We start from the raw sequence: 20,124 nt of genomic DNA, 5'->3' as shown, positions 1-20,124 counted from the left end.
GGAGTTTGAGACCAGCCTGGCCAATGTGGCAAAACCTTGTCTCTACTAAAAATACAAAAAAATTAGCCAGGCATGGTGATGGGCACCTGTAATCCCAGCTACTCAGGAGGCTGAAGCAGGAGAATCGCTTGAACCCAGGAGGCAAAGGTTGCAGTGAGCCGAGATGGTGCCATTGCACTCCAGCCTGGGCGACAGAGCAAGACTCCATCTCAAAAAAAAAAGGTAGGCAGGAGCCAAATCATTCATTGGTTCAAAGATGGGGTGCACATGACTCAATGGACATTTTTAAATCTCAGGTAAACTCCTTTCCCAGTCAGGGCTCAGATTTATTCATCTATATCTTGAGGGGTTGGATGACGACTCCTGTTCAACCTGTCTGAGATCATCATGAGCTGTAGGACAGAACGTAATAAAATATTTAAACGATCAAGGGCGAAGGTTCTATTTTTCCAACCTTTTAAGTAGGAAGGGTAATGTGTTGTAACAAGGTTTGAGACAGGCACGTCTCATATGTGAGCATAAAACCCAACCATCAGGCTTACCAAGTACAAAAGGATCAAGGGCAATGGTTCTAAAGAAGAATCACCCTACTGTAAAATGTAGATTCCCTGGCTAAGCTTCTGGGGAGTCTGCCTCCTTGGTGTGAGGCAGGGCTGGGGAACTGGCTTTCCTTTTTTTTTTTTTTTCTTAGACAGAATCTCACTCTGCTCATTCTGCCACCCAGGCTGGAGTGCAGTGGCATGATCTCGGCTCACTGGAATCTCTGTGTCCTGGGTTCAAGCGATTCTCCCGCCTCAGTCTCCTGAGTAGCCGGGACCATGGGCGCCCACCACCAGGCCCAGCTAATTTTTGTATTTTTAGTAAAGATGGGGTTTCGCCATATTGGCCAGGCTGGTCTCGAACCCCTGACCTCAAGTGATCCACCCACCTCTGCCTCCCAAAGTGCTGGAATTACAGGCGTGAGCCCCTGCACCTGACCCGGAACTGACATTTTTAACAAGCATTCAAAGACATCTGATGCCAGCCGTCTGCTTGCCATACGTTGAGCAATGCTACTCCAGGATAAGTCCCTGGAGGTGCAGGATCACAGGTTTAATTGAGATAAAACCGCAAATCAATTCCCCTTTTCAGGGAGAAAGTGTCAATTTGGTATTGATATGTTTTGAGCACCCCTTTAGCATTAGATAATCTTCTGGAACAGGGAGCAGGCCGCAGGCAACAGAATCTACCTGGAATTGAATTACACTGTTTGGTTTTCATTGCATTCTCCTTTATTCTTACCTTCTATTATGGGAAATGAAACGAATTTTCGATTTACAATAATTACACAAAGTTTCCTTTAAAACAGATTCACTGAAATTTCTAAGTATCCAAGGATGTATTTATTTTAGGATGAATAGACAATAAAGCATTTCTACTTTTTCCTAGACTCACTGGATTTGGGCACATGGATACTTGCAATATTGATTTGTATTATTAGAGTGATCTAATTATCACAAAAGGAGCTATAATCACTAACTTATTATTTATAATAATGGTTACTGGTACCCTTACAATAATGTACAATCCAATGTTTAAAAATTATACCACTTGAGTTTGGTTTGATCCTATCAATTTTCAACAAATGTCTTGGGAGGCCGAGGCAGGCAGATCATGAGGTCAGGAGATCGAGACCATCCTGGCTAACACAGTGAAATCCCATCTCTCAATCCCAGCACTTTGGGAGGCCAAGACGGGCGGATCACGAGGTCAGGAGATCGAGACCATCCTGGCGAACACGGTGAAACCCCGTCTCTACTAAAAATACAAAAACTAGCCGGGCGACGTGGCGGGCGCCTGTAGTCCCAGCTACTCGGGAGGCTGAGGCAGGAGAATGGCGTAAACCCGGGAGGCTGAGATCCGGCCACTGCACTCCAGCCTGGGCGACAGAGCGAGACTCCGCCTCAAAAAAAAAAAAAAAAAAAAAAGAAATCCCATCTCTCCTAAAAATACAAAAAATTAGCCGGGCATGGTGGCGGGCGCCTGTAGTCTCAGCTACTCAGGAGGCTGAGGCAGGAGAATGGTGTGAACCCGTGAGGCGAAGGTTGCAGTGAGCCAAGATTAAGCCACTGCACTCCAGCCTGGGCGACAGAGCGAGACTCCGTCTCAAAAAAAGAAAAAAGAAAAAAAAAATTTTTTTCAATAAATGTCTTAAAATTTAAAAGCAGGCTGATTAGTTTGGAACCAGACTACAAGTAGAGCTAACATTTGGTGAATAAGAAAACATCACACTACATTTTGGATGTATGAAAGAAAACTTGACCATTTGAAGATACATGAATAAAGAAATGTACTATAAATACTACTTTAGGAAAAAAAGAGAGTGATCTATAAATAAAAACATTTGACGTATTTGAAAACGTGTAGGTCTTGCATATGATTCACATGAGAAATCTAAAATTCAACCTAGCAATGGATAAGAATTAAGAATGGATGGTTTGGGCAAAGAACATTAACAGACATTGCTCCAAAGGTGATACATGAATGGCCAACAAGCACATGGAAAGATGCTTAACATTACCAATTATTAGGGAAACGAAGATCAAAACCACAATGAGATACCAATTCAAGCCCATTACAATGTCTATTATCAAATAAACAGAAAATAACAAGCATTGGTGGACAAACTAGAACCCTCCTCCTGCACTGCTGGTGGGAATGTAAAATGTTGCATCCATTGTGGAAAATAGTATGGTGGTTCCTGAAAACATTAAACATACAGACTGGGTGTGATGGCTCACGTCTGTAATCCCAGCACTTTTGGTGGCCAAGGCAGGTGGATCACCTGAGGTCAGGAGTTCAAGATCAGCCCAGCCAATGTGGTGAAACCCTGTCTCTACTAAAAATATGAAAATTAGCTGGGTGTGGTGGCAGGCCCTGTAATCCCAGCTACTTAGGAGACTGAGGCAGGAGAATTGCTTAAACCCAGAAAGCAGAGGTTGCAGTGAGCAGAGATCATGCTACCGCACTCCAGCCTGGGCAACAGAGCGAGACTCAGTCTCAAAAAAAAAAATTAAACATACAATTACCTTATGCTCTAGCAATTCTACCACTTGGTATATATCCTAACGAACTGAAAGTAGGAACTGGAACATACAATACTGGTTTTCTGTTCCTGCGTTAGTTTGCTAGGGATAATGGCCGCCAGCTCTATCCATGTTCCTGCAAAGGACACGATCTCATTCTTTTTTTTTTTTTTTGAGATGAAGTCTTGCTCTATTGCCCAGGCTGGAGTGCCATGGCATGATCTCGGCTCACTGCAACCTCCGCCTCCCGGGTTCAAGCAATTCTCCTGCCTCAGCCTCCTGAGTAACTGGAATTACAAGCAGGCGCCACCACGCCCGGCTTACTTTTGTATTTTTAATAGAGATGGGGTTTCACCATGTTGGTCAGGCTGGTCTCAAACTCCTGACCTCGTGATCCACCTGCCTCAGGCTCCCAAAGTGCTGGGATTACAGGCGTGAGACACTGCACCTGGCCACGATCTCATTCTTTTTTATGGTTGCAAAGTATTCCATTGTGTATATGTACCATGTGATAAGTCACTCTCACTTCAGTTGGCCTTCATGAAACACTGTGACAGACACAATGGCACAAAGTGTCTGTCAGCATCGTTCTCCTCCTACCTCATTGACTGATCTTTGCTGCTTCCACTCCTTTGCATGACTTCCAAATATCAGAGGGCCTTAGGGCACAGCTCGTGCCTCTTCTCTCCACTTATAGGATATTCTCTGCCTAGTGATCTTCACCAGCCTGTGGTATAGATGCACCTGTGTGCTTGTGACTCGAAGATGCATACCTGCAGTCCTGAGCTCTATGCCCATATGTGAGTTCTCCACTTGGATGTCTAATGGTCATCTCAAACTTAGCATTTCCAGACTGAAAACCCCAAATCTGTTATTTCCCGAAAGCCCAAATCCGTAACTTCCCTTTGACATCTCTTCCCCAAGTCCCTCCCGCACTGTACTCTTGCCTTTCCCTCCTCCAACAAGCCAAGCTTTTCCTAACTGCAGGGCCTCTGCAGGAACAGTTTCCTCTGCACAAAACTCTCTTCTCGGACAGATCCTTTCACCTCCTCTGAGCCTCTGAGGGCCTCCTTTCCCACCTCTGCTTCTCACTCCTTCACATCAGTCTGTTTCATCTCCTTCATCGCACTTACTTACTATCATCTGAAATTATGTACTGGTTACTTATTTTCTCTCACACTTCTTTTTTTTTTTTTTTTTGACAGAGATTTGCTCTGTCACCAGGCTAGAGTGCAATGGCACAATTTCAGCTCATTGAAACCTCCATCTCCTGGGTTCAAGCGATTCTCCTGCTTCAGCCTCCTGAGTAGCTGGGATTACAGATGCCCACCACCACTCTTGGCTATTTTTTTTGTATTTTTTGTAGAGACGGGGTTTCACCGTGTTGGCCAGCAACTGTGCCCGGCCTCACCCTTGATTTTTAATCTCCATGAAAGCAAGCACTAGGTCTTGCCTGGGCCTTTATCCATAGCAGTGACCATAGCGTCTGGCACAGAGGTAGTTCTGAACATTCATTATTGAATGAAATAAAATAATGAATCTGGGCCAGACGTGGTGGCTCATGCCGGTAATCCCAGCACTTTGGGAGGCCGAGGCAGGCGGATCACAAGGTCAAAAGATCAAGACCATCCTGGCCTACATGATGAAACCCCGTCTCTGCCAAAAATACAAAAATTAGCTGGGCCTGGTGGCGCTGACCCGTAGTCTCAGCTACTGGGGAGGCTGAGGTGGGAGAATCGCTTGATGAGGTGGAGGTTCCAGTGAGCCGAGATCGTGCTGCTGCACTCCAGTTTGGCAACAGAGGGAGACTCTGTCTCAAAACTGACTAACTAACTAACTAACTAACTAAATAAGTAAATAAATAAATAAATAAATAAAATGAACGTAGGCCCAAGAAGAGTTGTGGGAAGAGGGGTGATGTTTCTGCAGAGACTTCTAAGGCTAAGAAGGAAAACAAACAGAGGTGCTGTGCACAAATCTACCCCCACCCCAACTGGGTCCCAACTCTGGCTCTCTGGCGTGGCACCATCACTGAAAGGCCCCGTTCCCGAAATCTCAGGGTATTCTTAGTCCCTCCTGTTCCCAGCGCTGCCAATCCCCCGCCCACCTCACTTTAGTTGCAAGTTCCAGCCTCTCCGCCCCGCCCCTCCCCGCCCAGAAGCGGACGTGCTTTTTAGGGGAGTCCACCGGGCTTGGGGTCAGTGACAATAGCCAGGGGTAGAGCGGGGCGTGTCCCGGGGTGAGCCCAGCTCTGCAGCCTTGTGCGCAGTCCACAGCTGGTCTTAGGCTGGCCCCATGGCCGATTTCAGGGTCAGGGTGTCCACTGGGAAGGCCTTCGGCGCTGGCACATGGGACAAAGTGTCTGTCAGCATCGTGGGGACCCGGGAAGAGAGCCCCCCAATGCCCCTGGACAATCTCGGCAAGGAGTTCACTGCGGGCGCTGTGAGTGCGTGGGAGTGGGTAGGGGTGGAGGTGAAGGGGGCGAGCAGGTGGGTCTGGCCTGACGCATACTAAAACCTCCCCTCAGGAGGAGGACTTCCAGGTGACGCTCCCGAAGGACGTGGGCCAAGTGCTGCTGCTGCGCGTGCACAAGGCGCCCCCAGCGCTGCCCCTGCTCGGGCCCCTGGCCCCGGACGCCTGGTTCTGCCGCTGGTTCCAGCTGACACCGCCGCAGGGCGGCCCCCTCCTCTTCCCCTGCTACCAGTGGCTGGAGGGGGCGGGGAGCCTGGTGCTGCAGGAGGGGACAGGTGAGGGGCCGGCCGGGCTGGGGCTGCAGGGGGAGCACAGGAAGGGGTTGGGGACTAGGGGTTGGAGAGAAGGGCAGGTGAAGTGGAGAGGTGAGCTGGTGTGGCCACGTAATAGCCAGCAGAGGAGGGAGGCTGGTGGGGCCTTGGTGAGGGGGAGGTGGCAGCCTGGTGTAGAAACTGTACTTATGGGAGGAGGGGACCTGGTAGAGGGTAGCAATCATGGGGACGGTGTGGCTGGGATAGTGATGGGGAGTTTCTCTCCCCGCCGCAACCTACTCCCCCTCTCCCACAGCCAAGGTGTCCAGGGCAGACCACCACCCCCTGCTCCAGCAACAGCGCCAGGAGGAGCTGCAGGCCCGGCAGGAGATGTACCAGTGAGGACGGGGTTACTGTTGGGGGAGGGGGTGCCCAACGGATGAGGGGCAGCTTGAGTGTCCTGGTCATGACAGAGATTAAAAGCCCCTGCCTCCACCTCTCCTATCAAAGCTGCTCCTGGGACCAGCAGCATCTGCAGGAACATAGAGAAATGCAAATTCTCAGGCCACCTCCAACCTACTACACACTGAGGGTGAAAAGTGGGAATTTTTGTTTTGACAAGACTTCCAGATGACTCTGGTGGCCACTGACATTTGAAAAACACTGCTCTAGGGCCAGGTGCAGTGTTGGCTCACACCTGTAATCTCAGCACTTTGGGAGGCCGAGGCAGGTGGATCACCTGAGGTTTGCAGTTCGAGACCAGCCTGGCCAACAGGGCGAAACCCCATCTCTACTAAAAATACAAAAATTAGCTGGGCATGGTGGCAGGCACCTGTAATCTCAGCTACTTGGGAGGCTGAGGCAGAAGAATAGCTTGAACTCGGGTGGCAGAGGTTGCAGTGAGCCGAGATCATGCCATTGTACTCTAGCCTGGGCAACAGAGTAAAACTCGGTCAGAAAGAAAGAATGAAAGAATGAAAGGAAGGAAGGGAGGGAGGGAGGGAAAAGAAAAACTCCTCTAAATGGCTTACCTTTGCTGGTGTCTTCCTTGCCCTGGGACTTGTTCATGCATCATCTTGTATCCTCCCAGAAATCTGAGTAGAGCAGAAACACACCTCTCAAGCCCCAGGAAACTCACCCTCCAGGGCTAGCAAGGGGTGAGACGGGGGCTCTTTCTGTGCTCTGGGCTCAGCATTGGAGGTCAGAGGGGAAAACTGGGACTTGGAGACTGCAGAGGAGTTGGAGCCGCTAGTGAGGATTCCCTTGGCACAAAGCCAGGAACTGCACTCAAGAGCAGACTTTCAAAAGATCTTGATCTGGCCAACTCATCTGCCGTCTAAAGCCTGGGCTGCAGGCTTTTATTCCTGGTCTGTGGGATCAGAGCAGCCACAGGCTCATTTGGTTCCTGGTGATTCTCCATGTGTCATGAATTCCACCCCTAAGGAAGCCATTGCACCAAATCTGCCAGCAGCAGCCCCAAGAGAGGGAATAGATATTGAGGTCTACTGTGTCCGTGGAGACCCAGGGTCAGCCTAGGCTTGTGAAAACGAGCTGTGAGATCTTAGACCAATTATTTCATCTCTTTGATTCTTATTTTCTTCTGTAAAAGAAACTAAGAATACCAATCTCGTTTGGGTTAGGAGGAACAAATGAGAAAATGGTTAAGAATGTAGCTAGTCAGCTGCCAAGCCTTGCATTGTGCTCTTGCTGTTGTTCCTGTCTTTCAGTCAACTCTGTTCCAACACTCTAGGCTCTTATAATACGTACAGTGAGGCCTCAGATCCATAGCAACAGCATTGCCTGGGAGCTTGTTAGAAATCAGAATCTGCATTTAACCAAGATCTCTAGGTGAGAGGGATTAAAGTCTGAGAGGCAGGGTTTGGCCACCACCTGGTGGCAGTGTACTTTAATTGCAAATTTTTCTTTGAAGTTGAAAGCTCAAACCCAAAAGCAAATTTTGAATGAATCAAAGAATGAATGAGTGAGAGGATGACTGGCTAGGGGTCATCAAGTTTGCAGAGACATGGTTTTACCATTTTGCTGGAAGGTCTTTGGTTGTGTTGCTTGTTTGAGAATAGAATTTAGAGATGCCTTAGGTGGCTCCCCCTAAGCCTAAACTGTGGAGGCTGAATTGCCTCTCTATGGGACGCCTACCAAAGGCAACTGAAACCTTCTGTGCAGCCCCTGTCCCAGGATAATCTCCCCTCTACAAGATGCATCTGTGTTAGTCGGGACTTTTATAGTTGTAAGAACAAAAGCTAACTCCAACTAGCAGGCAGAAAAAACGAGTTTGTCAGCCAGACACAGAGGCACTTACAGAAACACAGGCAGGAATTGTCCACCCAGTGGAAAATGGCCATAGCTAACAGTCTGTGTTTACTGCTGTAATCCACATGTCCAGAGAGAGACCACCTCTTAGGCTCAGCCCCAGTTTCAAATTCCCTGGAAAGGACTCTGATTGGTGCAGTTCTAGTCAGGTGCTCAACTCTGGACCAATCACCCTTGACCAGGGGAGCCAGCTCACTGTGGGAAAATGGCAGCTCCCTTGCAGCCTCGTGTAGAATGGAAGGGCAGATCCCAGGAGGGCCCTCCTTTGCTGAAGGGGTCTGACTGTGACCAGGCCCCCCAAGGGGACTGCCACTCCATCTGCCCTAGTGAAGGGGCTCCCTGAGGCCTCTTGCTGACCACTTTCCCTCTCTACCCTCCAGGTGGAAGGCTTACAACCCAGGCTGGCCTCATTGCCTGGATAAAAGGACAGTGAAAGACTTGGATCTCAATATCAAATACTCCACAGCCAAGAATGCCAACTTTTATCTACAGGCAGGCTCTGCGTGAGGATGCCCACCCTGCCCTGCCCCTAGGCCTCAGATGCCCTGTGACCCCTGCCTTCTCACCTCCCCTAGTCAGTTCCGCCACCCTCAGTGATATGAGTCACATAGTCCTATCCAGGAAACAGCCTCCTAGCCACTACCAGTCCCACAGAGCAACAGCTACCTTAGGGGCGGTGACTATCTTAGGCCCAGAGGCTGGTTCAGGATCCCAAGAGGCATAAGGCTGGATGACAGGGAAGGGTCTCCCAGGGCCTCCTGCCCACTCCCCACCCCTCACATCCCCTGGCAGCTTTGCAGAGATGAAAATCAAGGGGTTGCTGGACCGCAAGGGGCTCTGGAGGAGTCTGAATGAGATGAAAAGGATCTTCAACTTCCGGAAGACCCCAGCAGCTGGTGAGGAGCTTGGGCCAGGGATCCTGACCTCTTTCCTGGGGCATCAACTCCTGTGGCTGTCCAGAGTCTCAGAAAACCAAGCACCGATTTGCTATGTAACCCTGAGCAGGCCCTTGCTAGACCTTACTTTTCCCCACAGAGACAAAAGAGAATATGGACAGAGGGGATCCCTGACCTTCTAACGCCTTCTAATCCAACAGACATTTGTTGAGCTGCTGCATATCAGACACCGGGTTAGGGGCTGCATGGTTCTTCTTGGGCTCACAGTTGAGCAGGCCAGTTGGTGTTAATTAGACTCAAAATCAAATAATTCGTTACACTATGAAACATGCTCATTGGATCCAGTGAGTGTGTAAAGGGGGCACCTGCCATACCCTGGAGAGGGCCCCAGGAAAGTTCTCCCAAGGGAGTGAACTATGCTGAGACCTCGAAGTTGAGTAGGCCTTAGCAGTGCCAAGGATGGGCTGTGGGGGCAGAGAGCAGTTCGGGGAACAGTGAGTGTGAAGGCCCTGAAGACAGAACGATCAGCCATCTTTGGAGGAAAGAAAACACCACTTTTCTTGGTCAAAGTGTAATGAGCAAGAGAAGGAGGGTGATAGAAGGAGCAGGAAGGTGCGCAGGGGTCACATAGGACTGTGTTGGCCACGGCAGGACTTGGGTCTTTCCTCAGCCCAGTGCTTGACTGGTTGCCAGCAGGGGAATAATGTGGTCACTATGCACTGCTCAGGGGGAGTTACTGGGGGGCAAGAGGCTATGAGAATCTGCTATGAGGCTCTGGCTGTGGTCACCAGAGGATGGTCACCTCAGCAAGGCAGTGGCAATGCAGTGGAGTGGATGGGTGGACCGAGAGGTACTCAGGATGGAGAATCAATGGGATTTGATATGTTGGGGGTGCCACCAAGAGAGATCCCCAGGCTCCAGCTGGGCGTGGTGGCTCACACCTGTAATCCCAGCACTTGGAAGGCCAAGGTAGGTGGGTTGCATGAGGTCAGGAGTTTGAGACCAGGCTGGCCAACATGGCAAATCCCCATCTCTACTAAAAATACAAAAATTAGCCGGATGTGATGGCACGTGCCTATAGTCCCAGCTACTCAAGAGGCTGAGGCCTGAGAATTGCTTAAGCCTGGGAGACGGAGGTTGCACTAAGCCGAGACAGCCCCACTGCACTCCAGCCGAGCAAGAGAGTGAGACCCTGTAAAGAGAGAAAGAGAGAGAGAGAGAAGAAGGAAAGAAGGGAGGGAGAGAGGGAGGAAGGAAGGAAGAAAGGAAAGGAGGAAGCCAAGGCAGATGGATCACTTGAGCCCAGGAGTTCGACACCAGTCTGAGCAACATGGAGAAACCCTGTCTCTACCAAAAATACAAAAGTTAGCCAGGCGTGCTGGTCTGTGCTTGTAATCCCAGCTACTTGGGAGGCTGCGGCAGGAGGATCACTTGAACCCAGGAAGCAGAGGTTGCAGTGAGTCGAGGTCGCACCACTGGACTCCAGCTTGAGCAACACAGGAACACAGCCTATCTCGAAAAAAAAAAAGAAAGAAAAAAAAAAAGAAAAGGGGAAAGAAGAAAAGAAAAAGAGAGGTCCCCAGTCTCCTCTGTAGGCAACCGGGTGGGGATGGAGCTGCCATTTCCCAAATATCAGGCAATGGGACCAACCTGAGCTGTCGGAAGAATCTGTATTTGGTCTCCAACATGTTGCATTTGAGTTATCCAGGGCGGGTGTTAGGCAGACACTGGGATGGGTGGGCTGGGGACTCTGATGTGCTGTTGGATGAACAGGCAGTGACTGAGGACAAGGGGCAGGGGAGGTAACCCTGAGGACCCCCTGTGAAGGTTAGGCAGAGGCCTGTGGGAGCTGGGGTGACCCCGTCCCCGTGTCCCCCACCCCCTGCAGAGCACGCATTTGAGCACTGGCAGGAGGATGCCTTCTTCGCCTCCCAGTTCCTGAATGGTCTCAACCCTGTCCTGATCCGCCGCTGTCACTACCTCCCAAAGAATTTCCCCGTCACTGATGCCATGGTGGCCTCAGTGTTGGGCCCTGGGACCAGCCTGCAGGCTGAACTAGAGGTGAGGGGTGCAGGGATCCAGGCTGTTCACAGTCCCATCTCAGTGCCTTCGCACCCTTCCCCTGTTGGAGACAGAGGGACGCACTCACATTTCTTAGAGACCTACTGTGTTCTGAGTGCCAAGCACACTCTCCCGAAACATGCTCCTCTCCCAGCCCTGAATCCTCTCCCTTCTACCACCCCACCCCCTTCCTTTAGAAAACCAGGTGGTAGCCCCAGCTGTCCTTTCTTCTGCAGAAGGGCTCCCTGTTCTTGGTGGATCACGGTATCCTCTCCGGCATCCATACCAATGTCATTAATGGGAAACCTCAGTTCTCTGCGGCCCCGATGACCCTGCTGTACCAGAGCCCGGGCTGCGGGCCGCTGCTGCCTCTCGCCATCCAGGTCTGCAGTCAGGCAGGGGCAGGGCAGGGGCGAGGAGGGTCAGACTGAATGGTTGGCAGACACTCATGGCTGTCTCTGTCCCCACCCGCCTCCCCCCAGCTCAGCCAGTCCCCCGGCCCCAACAGCCCCATCTTCCTGCCCACTGACGACAAGTGGGACTGGTTACTGGCCAAGACCTGGGTGCGCAATGCCGAGTTCTCCTTCCATGAGGCCCTCACACACCTGCTGCACTCACACCTGCTGCCTGAGGTCTTCACCCTGGCTACCCTGCGCCAGCTGCCCCACTGCCACCCTCTCTTCAAGGTCAGTGGCTTGACAAGGTGGCCCAGCCTGTGCCCATGCCTCTGTGCCTCTTCTAAGCAGCCTTTCCTCACATGCCCCTATCCATGCAAGCTGGGTTGCGGAGCTCCCGTCCGCTTCAGCAGCATCTCCCGGCACAGCCCCCCGGGAGCCTGGTCTCCAGCAGGCCCTGAGTAAGATAAATGAGGTACCCCGGAGAGGCTCCCTTCTTAAGGGAGATCAGACGGCATCAGCAGCCATCATAGAAGCCCAAATCTTAGGAAGGGAAGGGCCTGGGGGTGGCAGGTGCCAAAATGTGAACATGGCTTTGAGACACCGACAGGTTTTCTGCAGATAGTTCTGGGATGGGGGAGGGCTGGGTGGGAGGCCCCTGTGCTCTAGGGTGGGTTCTGTAGGTTTCCTAGACCCTGCTAACTTCCAGACAGCATGGATTCGAGGCATCTCCTCTGTGAAGGGCAGGATGGCTCCCTCCCAGGGTTCACCCACAGCCACCGCTCAAATTCTCTGATCCTTCTAGACGTCTCCTGGGTCCTGGATGTGGGCCCTACTCTGTGCTCTTACATCCTATCTGGTTGTTTCTGACTATCTGCAGCTTCTGGGGCCTGGCACTCAGAGGTGGGCTCTGGTGGATGGCTCCACTTTGCCAGGCCCACAGGCCCTGGTTTTCCTAGTGTCTTCCCTGCCCAGGGGCTAGGGAATCACAAGATGCCAGAGCCAGAAGACACAGCGCTCAGCCACATCAGCACCAGCATTTGACAAAATAACCTGAGGCTCAGGGAGAGGGAGGAGCACACCTGAGCTCCCAGAACAAGCTGCTGGTAGAGCCCAGCAGGAACTCCAGGGCTCAGACCCCTGTCCCAGGCTGCCTCCTCTCATTCCTGTTGCCTCTTTCCAAGTGACTTGCAGGGCTGGTGCCTCTGTGGGGGAAGGTCTGGGGCCAGAAAGACCCAGGCCTCCCCCAGCTCTGCCGTTCCTGCCCCACAGCTGCTGATCCCGCACACCCGGTACACCCTGCACATCAACATGCTCGCCCGGGAGCTGCTAATCGTGCCAGGCCAGGTGGTGGACAGGGTGAGAGCTGTGTTGGGGCGGGAGTGGGCAGGCCACTCCTTCAATGTGAGGAATTTGAGGTCCTGGGGTAGCAGTGGCCTGTCTCCCCGACACCAGTGCTACCTCCTGCTTCTGGAGCAAGGTCTGCAGGACCCAAGAGTCCTGTCCGTCAGTCCACAGGCATCGGCATCGAGGGCTTCTCGGAGTTGATACAGAGGAACATGAAGCAGCTGAACTATTCTCTCCTGTGTCTGCCTGAGGATATCCGGACCCGAGGAGTTGAAGACATCCCAGGCTACTACTACCGTGATGATGGGATGCAGATCTGGGGTGCAGTGGAACGGTGAGGGGCCGTCCCTGGAGAGCCGAGGGCTGGTCGGGGACACGGGAAGACAGAGAAGGAGACTGAGGCCCCAGGGAGGCTCACGTTGAGGAGGAGGGCCAGACATTCATGACACTAAGCAGAGGCATTCCTCAGAGTGTGTTGGGGTTGGAGGCTGGGCCTGAACCTGGGTGCATTGCAGCTTTGTCTCTGAAATCATCGGTATCTACTACCCAAGCGATGAGTCTGTCCAAGATGACAGAGAGCTCCAGGCCTGGGTCAGAGAGATCTTCTCCAAGGGTTTCCTAAACCAGGAGAGCTCAGGTATGGGGACCTCAGCCCTCAGGCGCATTTGAGTGACGCCATCCCTGTGTCCCCCACCGCCTGCAGAGCATGCATTTGAGTGACCCGGTCCCCGTGTCCCCCACCCCCTGCAGAGTGCGCATTTGAGTGACCCCATCCCCGTGTTCCCCACCCTCAAGGCTCACCCTCAAGCCTCCGCAGCAGGGTCCTCAGGCCCCTGGAAGCCCCATCCCAGCCCAGCTCTCCTCACAGGTATACCCTCCTCACTGGAGACCCGGGAAGCCCTGGTGCAGTATGTCACCATGGTGATATTCAACTGCTCAGCCAAGCATGCGGCTGTCAGTGCAGGGCAGGTGAGGAAAGGCCAGCGCCTGGGGTGGCAGGCTGGTGACACAGCTCCTCCGCCTCATTCTGCCCTCTCGGCCTTCAGTTTGACTCCTGTGCTTGGATGCCCAACCTGCCACCCAGCATGCAGCTGCCACCACCCACCTCCAAAGGCCTGGCAACACGTGAGGGCTTCATAGCCACCCTCCCACCCGTCAATGCCACATGTGATGTCATCCTTGCTCTCTGGTTGCTGAGCAAGGAGCCTGGAGACCAAGTGAGTGTGGGACTGGGGGCCAGGCTGGGACGAAGTGGGGTAAGGGAAAGTGTGATGTTTACCCTGCTGGCCCAGACTCAACCCTGCCATCAGGTCACAGGTCCCCTTGCCCCACTGACCCTCCAGTGGGACACATGAGCCTTGGACATTTCACAGCGAAGGTCAAATGGCAAAATGCGATGATGCAGAGCCACTCTCAGTGGCAAGGGGAATGTGTAATTGTGCTCCTTGCAAATTCCGAATTGAGCTTTCATTCCCCGAAAGCTTCCTGCAGATAAGCTTTAGGTGGCTATCTGTTTAAGAGGAGGGACATGGATCAGGCCCCATTGAGGGCTACTTCAGGTCCCACGCTTGGGGGCTCGGGCCAGAGCTGACTAAGGCAAGTTGCAGCTGCTCAGATAGTGGGGACAGGGAGTCTGGGATACAGGACCTCAGCAGCCCACTCACCCAGCCTGTGGTGGGTCCCCAGAGGCCCCTGGGCACCTATCCGGATGAGCACTTCACAGAGGAGGCCCCTCGGCGGAGCATCGCCACCTTCCAGAGCCACCTGGCCCAGATCTCGAGGGCCATCCAGGAGCGGAACCGGGGCCTGGTGCTGCCCTACACCTACCTGGACCCTCCCCTCATCGAGAACAGTGTCTCCATCTAAACCCCAGGGGAACACAGGCCCGGATAACATCCCTTTGACCACGTCGCTCTAGGATAACTGGCACCCAGAGAAAAGGACTCCTCGGAAAAACAGGCCTCCATGTGCCTCTCCTGGGACAACCAGACTCTGTAACTCACCCCCACCACCATACACACAAAAAAAACAGAAACAAAATCAAAGCACAGAAAGCAAAAAACCCACCAATAACAGTCTCAGGACAGAACCACTGAGCCTTTTGGAGGCTGTAAGCCTCAAAGTGCCTGCAGAGCCCACTTGAGGGTTTTGCTAGTTGGTTTTGTTTTACATTTTACAACCGTGGGGGGAGGCATATAATCCTGCCCATGGGCCCACTAGCCTCCACTGATTGGACCTTATGGTCACCCAACTCAAGGACAGTCACCAAGAAGTGGCTGCCAAAGAGGCCGGGCACAGTGACTCATGCCTGTAATCCCAGCACTTTGGGAGATGGAGGCAGGAGAATCACTTGTGGTCAGAAGTTCAAGGCCAGCCTGGACAACATAGCAAGACTCCACCTCTACCAAAAAATAAAAATTAAAAAACTAATTGGGCCTGGTGGTGTGTGGCTGTAGTCCTAACTACTCGAGAGGCTGAGACAGGAGAATCACTTGAACCTGGGAGGTGGAGGTTGCAGTGAGACCAGATCGTGCCACTGCACTCCAGCCTGGGTGACAGAGTGAGACTCCATCTCAGAAAAACAAAAACGAAAACAAAAAATGCCCAAGAGGTGGATTGTGACCTACTGTCTCAGCTTTAAAATGAATAAAACACTGAAAAAGGATCACTGGGAGCCAGGCAGAACAGGCAGAATGAGGACGCACTGCCCAGTCGGCGCAGGCAGTGCCTGTATATACTTTCTTAAAAGCGTCCCCTAAAGTTAAAGACTTGTACATTATAAAGTAGGTTCTGTTTCCAGAGAATCAGAAAACATTATCATATCTCTAGTCACACTTTGCTGCTAGATTTCATCTTCACTGATGGAGTTACAACATTTCATACACATTCTTTCATTCTGTTTTTTTTTTTTTCTGGCTCATATTCAGTGAGCATCCGTTATGGTAAAAAAGTATCCTTTAAAAAAAAAATAACTCCAGTGGAGACACCTGGTAGACATCACCTTAATCAAATAATCCAGGTGAGTCCGGGCGTGGTGGCTCACACCTGTATTCCCAGCACTTTGGGAGGCTGAGGCAGGTGAATCACTTGAGGCCAGGAGTTAAAGACCAACGTGGCAAAACCCCATCTCTACTAAAAGTACAAAAACTAGCCAGGCTTGGTAGCAGGTGCCTGTAATCCCAGCCATTCAGGAGGCTGAGGCAGGAGAATCGCTTGAACCCAGGAGGCAGAGGTTGCAGTGAGCTGAGATGGTGCTGCTGTATTGCAGCCTGAGCAACAGAGACAGACTCTGTCTCTAAATAAATAAATAAGTAAATAAAAGATCCAGGTGAACTTGCTGATACCATGTTGCTTTGCTCTAATGTTGTCAGAAGAGCACCTCACCTCTGTGGTTTCTTCTAGAAACTCAACTACAGTCTAATAATGAGAAAATACAGACAAACCCAAATTGAGGGGCATTCTGCAAAATACCTGACCAGCACTCTCCAAATTTTAAAATGGCCTTTGCTTTTTTGGTGTAAAAACAAAATGCCTCCTTTACAAGTCACCTAATGATTTCCATCACTACTTCACATTGCAGGCATGAGTGCTTTTGTTTTTCAGTTTCACTGCTTTTTATAAAACAATGTGGACAAAAATGTAATTTATATACTATAACTGCATAAACACTACCATTGGAAAAATACAGAACAGTGCCTCAGAAGGGGTAGGGCTGACTGGCAAACGGCATTTGACCTGCTCATTCCTCGTGGAGAGTGAGTAGACCAAAAGTGATTTAGAGATATATGTATCTGTCAAACTTCTTTCCATCAATTCCTGCTAACTTAAACAATAAAGGAGTTAATGGAAAAGAAACGGAGTTCTTTGAGAAGTTAAAGAGCTGACTATGCAGGCCACGCGCAGGGACTCACGCCTGTGATCCCAACACTTTGGAAGTCCGAGGCAGGATGACTGTCTGAGCCCAGAAGTTCAAGACAGCTTGGGCAGTATAGTGAGACCCCATCTCTGCAAAAAAATGTAAAAAGTAGCAGGGCATAGTGGCTCATGCCTATAGTCCCAGCTATTCGGAAGGCTGAGGTGGGAGGACTGCTTGATCCAGGGAGGCAGTGGTTGCAGTAATCACACCACTGCATTCCAGTGTTCCAGCCTGGGCAACAGAGCAGTATCTTGTCCAAAAAAAAAAAAAAAAAGCCCAGGCACGGTGGCTCACACCCATAATCCCAGCATTTTGGGAGGCCGAGGTGGGTGCATTACCTGAGGTCAGGAGTTCAAGACCAGCCTGACCAATATGGTGAAACCCCGTCTCTACTAAAACTACAAAAATTAGCCTAGCATGGTGGCAGGTGCCCGTAATCCCAGCTACTTGGGTGGCTGAAGCAGGAGAATCACTTGAACCCAGGAGGTAGAGGTTGCAGTGAGCCGAGATTGCACCATGCACTCCAGCCGGGGCAACAAGAGTGAAACTCCATCTCAAAAAAAAAAAAAAAAAAAGTTAATCATGCAGTTTCAGGAAAGAAACTAAAACCCAGGAAGCTTGAGGCATCTGAGGGACAAGGGACAAGAACTGATTAATGCTGTCCCCAGGGACTGCCATGGGAATAATGAAGCTCCTACCATTTTTCATCCTTGAATTATTTGCCTCCATATTCAGTTCCATGAGAGAGGCTATTTGACTTAACATGGAGCAGCAGAGGTCACTGGTTGCTGGAGCAGAGAGAGTTTATGCTCACCTAATACCTCATGTACTTCCCAACATTTCCTAGCCTGCCTTTCAGTTAGGTTGAGGTCATGTGACTAATTCTGGCCAAAACACTAATTCTCAGAGGAGTGATGTGTGTCCTTGCCAAGATGGGACAGCTATGAGCTGATGTGCCTCCTTCATCCTTCTATTGCCTCATTGCCTATTCCTCAGGGGCATTTCCAGCTGACTTAGCCATCCTGACCTCTATTGCTGGATTTCCATTTCAGGAGGACAAGGTTCACAACTGCCCATCACAGCGCTAGCACACTGCAGGTGCTTGGTAAGTACGTGCTGAATGGAGGAATTAACGCACAAATAATTCCTAAAACCCTGTGGTGCCCATCACTTACCTGTGTGTCTCCCCAACCAGACCATGAGCTTCTTGAATGCAAGAGCTGGGTCTCACTCAATTTGCTAGGCCTCGTGCCCAGCGCTGCACTGACTCAGATTGATACCCAACAAATGTTTGTTTAATGTCAGATGAAGGGAAAGTGATTGGATGGTTGCATGCGTGGATGTGCTGGTGAGTTGGAGGGCAGTTGCACCCGAGTCAGTAAACTGGTGTTTGTTTCAGTATATATCTTTTGGGATCAACTTTCATTTCCAGGAGAAACTGCAGCCTCCAAGGCAGCTCAGCTGTGAAAATCCAAGCAGTCAGTCCCTAACCACCCTTGGAGAAGCCACCACCACCTCCTCTGCCCAGGGCCTGTGAGCTTGTGAGCCTGTGAGGTGCCCCCACCACACATACCACACAACCCTAGCCCTAGAGCTCTCCGCTGGCTGCCCCGCCTTGAGAAGAGAAGGTTGTTACGGAGAACATTCACTTCTAGGGATATCCAGTTAATTCTCCAGAGTGGTGGTTTCCTTGGGCTATGATGGATAGTAAATAGATAGAAGATAGATAATAGATAGATTGATTGATTGATAGATAGATAGATAGATGATAGTAAATAGATAATAGACATATAGCCATGCATTACTTAACGATGGGGATATGTTCTGAGAAATGTGTTAGGTGGTTTCATCATTGTGTAAACACTGTGGACTGTGCTTACATAATTTCAAATGGTAGCGTCTACCACACACCGCGGCTACATGGTCTAGCCTGTTGCTCCCAGGCTGCAAACCCTTGCAACACATTACCATGCTGAATACTATAAGCAATTGTAACACAATGGCAAGTATCTGTGTATCTAAACATATCTACACATTGAAAAGGTACAATTAAAATATGGTGTTAGGCCGGGCGCAGTGGCTCAAGCCTATAATCCCAGCACTTTGGGAGGCCAAGACAGGCGGATCACAAAGTCAGGAGATCGAGACCATCCTGGCCAACCCGGTAAAACCCCGTCTCTACTAAAAAATACAAAAAACTAGCCAGGCGAGGTGGCGGGCGCCTGTAGTCCCAGCTACTCGGGAGGCTGAGGCAGGAGAATGGCATAAACCCGGGAGGCGGAGCTTGCAGTGAGCCAGGATTGCGCTGCTGCACTCCAGCCTGGGCGACAGAGCGAGACTCTGTCTCAAAAAAAAAAAAAAAAAAATGATGTTAAAGGTAAAAAGTGGTACACCTAAATAAGGCATTTACTGAAGGCCTTGGAACCAGGGATGCCGATGGCGTAATGAATGGAGCTGCAGGACCAGAAGTTGCTGTGGGTGTGTGAGTGAGTGCATGGTGAGTGAATGTGAGGGCTTAGGACATTACTGTACACTTTTTTGTGACTGGCAGCACAAAATTTTACCTAGACCAGCATCACCACAAACATGTAAGTAATGCGTTGTGCTATGACATTCTGACAGCTATGATGGCACTAGGCAGTAGGAATTTTTCAGCTTCATTATAATTTTATGGGACCACTGTTTTACATGTGGTCCATCATTGATCAAAATGTCATTATGTGGTACATGACTATAGACAGATATACAAGGAGAAATTAGGGGAATTGGCTCATGTGATTATGGAGGCTGAGAAGTCCCACTACAGGCTGTCTGCAAGCTGGAGACCCTTGGATGCCAGTAGCAGCATGACTCAGTCCAAGTCTGAAAGCTTTGGAACCACGGATGCCAATGGTGTTATTCTCAGTCCAAGACCAAATGCCTGCGAATACTTCCACTGGTTGGGGGGCCACTGGTATGGGTCCTGGAGTCCCAAAGCCAGAGAGCTAGGGTTCTGATCACCAAAGGGCAGGAGGAGGAGAGTATCCCAGCTCCGAGAGAGAGAAAAAGGGAAGAAATCCCTTTCTCCCTTTTTTTGTTCCACCAGGACCCACAGTGATTGGATGATGCCCGCCCACATTGAGGGTGGACGTTTCCCACCCAGCCCACTGACTCCCACCAATCTCCCCTGGAAACACCCTCCCAGACACACCCGGAAATAACGCTTTACCAGTTCTCTCAATATTCCTCACTGCAGTCAAGTTGGCACTTGACTGCATTAATGATGATGTTCTATAATATAGGTAGAAAACAAGTCACATTATGAGAAGCACATGATCCCTTTTGTGTTTTTTTGTTTTGTTTTGTTTTTCTGAGACGGAGTCTCGCTCTGTCGCCCAGGCTGGAGTGCAGTGG

At 50.7% G+C, this 20,124-nt stretch overlaps 1 protein-coding gene and 1 pseudogene across 1 annotated transcript; one reads left to right on the top strand and one right to left on the bottom strand.

The window, feature by feature from the left end:
* Positions 1-460: 460 nt before the first annotated feature.
* On the bottom strand, positions 461-557 carry LOC117068127 (annotated as a pseudogene).
* Positions 558-5,223: 4,666 nt separating this feature from the next.
* Positions 5,224-15,245, top strand: ALOX15B (arachidonate 15-lipoxygenase type B). The gene is made up of 14 exons (XM_033184658.1): positions 5,224-5,507; positions 5,593-5,812; positions 6,105-6,186; positions 8,497-8,619; positions 8,909-9,012; positions 10,901-11,073; positions 11,310-11,456; positions 11,556-11,759; positions 12,741-12,827; positions 12,980-13,149; positions 13,331-13,452; positions 13,684-13,784; positions 13,862-14,032; positions 14,502-15,245. The coding sequence occupies exons 1-14, from the start codon at positions 5,361-5,363 to the stop codon at positions 14,679-14,681; spliced, it is 2,031 nt and encodes a 676-aa protein (XP_033040549.1). The 5' UTR covers positions 5,224-5,360; the 3' UTR covers positions 14,682-15,245.
* The last annotated feature ends 4,879 nt before the right edge of the window (positions 15,246-20,124 follow it).

The sequence above is a fragment of the Trachypithecus francoisi genome, unplaced genomic scaffold (assembly GCF_009764315.1).
Source record: "Trachypithecus francoisi isolate TF-2019V2 unplaced genomic scaffold, Tfra_2.0 Lachesis_group20, whole genome shotgun sequence".
NCBI lineage: Eukaryota > Metazoa > Chordata > Mammalia > Primates > Cercopithecidae > Trachypithecus > Trachypithecus francoisi.
This window is presented reverse-complemented; position numbering and strand designations above follow the sequence as displayed.

Coding starts and splice junctions, on each gene's coding strand:
- ALOX15B (XM_033184658.1), top strand. CDS start 5,361: ATGGCCGATTTCAGGGTCAGGGTGTCCACTGGGAAGGCCTTCGGCGCT. Junction 8,620..8,908: donor TATCTACAGGCAGGCTCTGC/GTGAGGATGCCC, acceptor ATCCCCTGGCAG/CTTTGCAGAGATGAAAATCA. Junction 11,457..11,555: donor TGCTGCCTCTCGCCATCCAG/GTCTGCAGTCAG, acceptor GCCTCCCCCCAG/CTCAGCCAGTCCCCCGGCCC.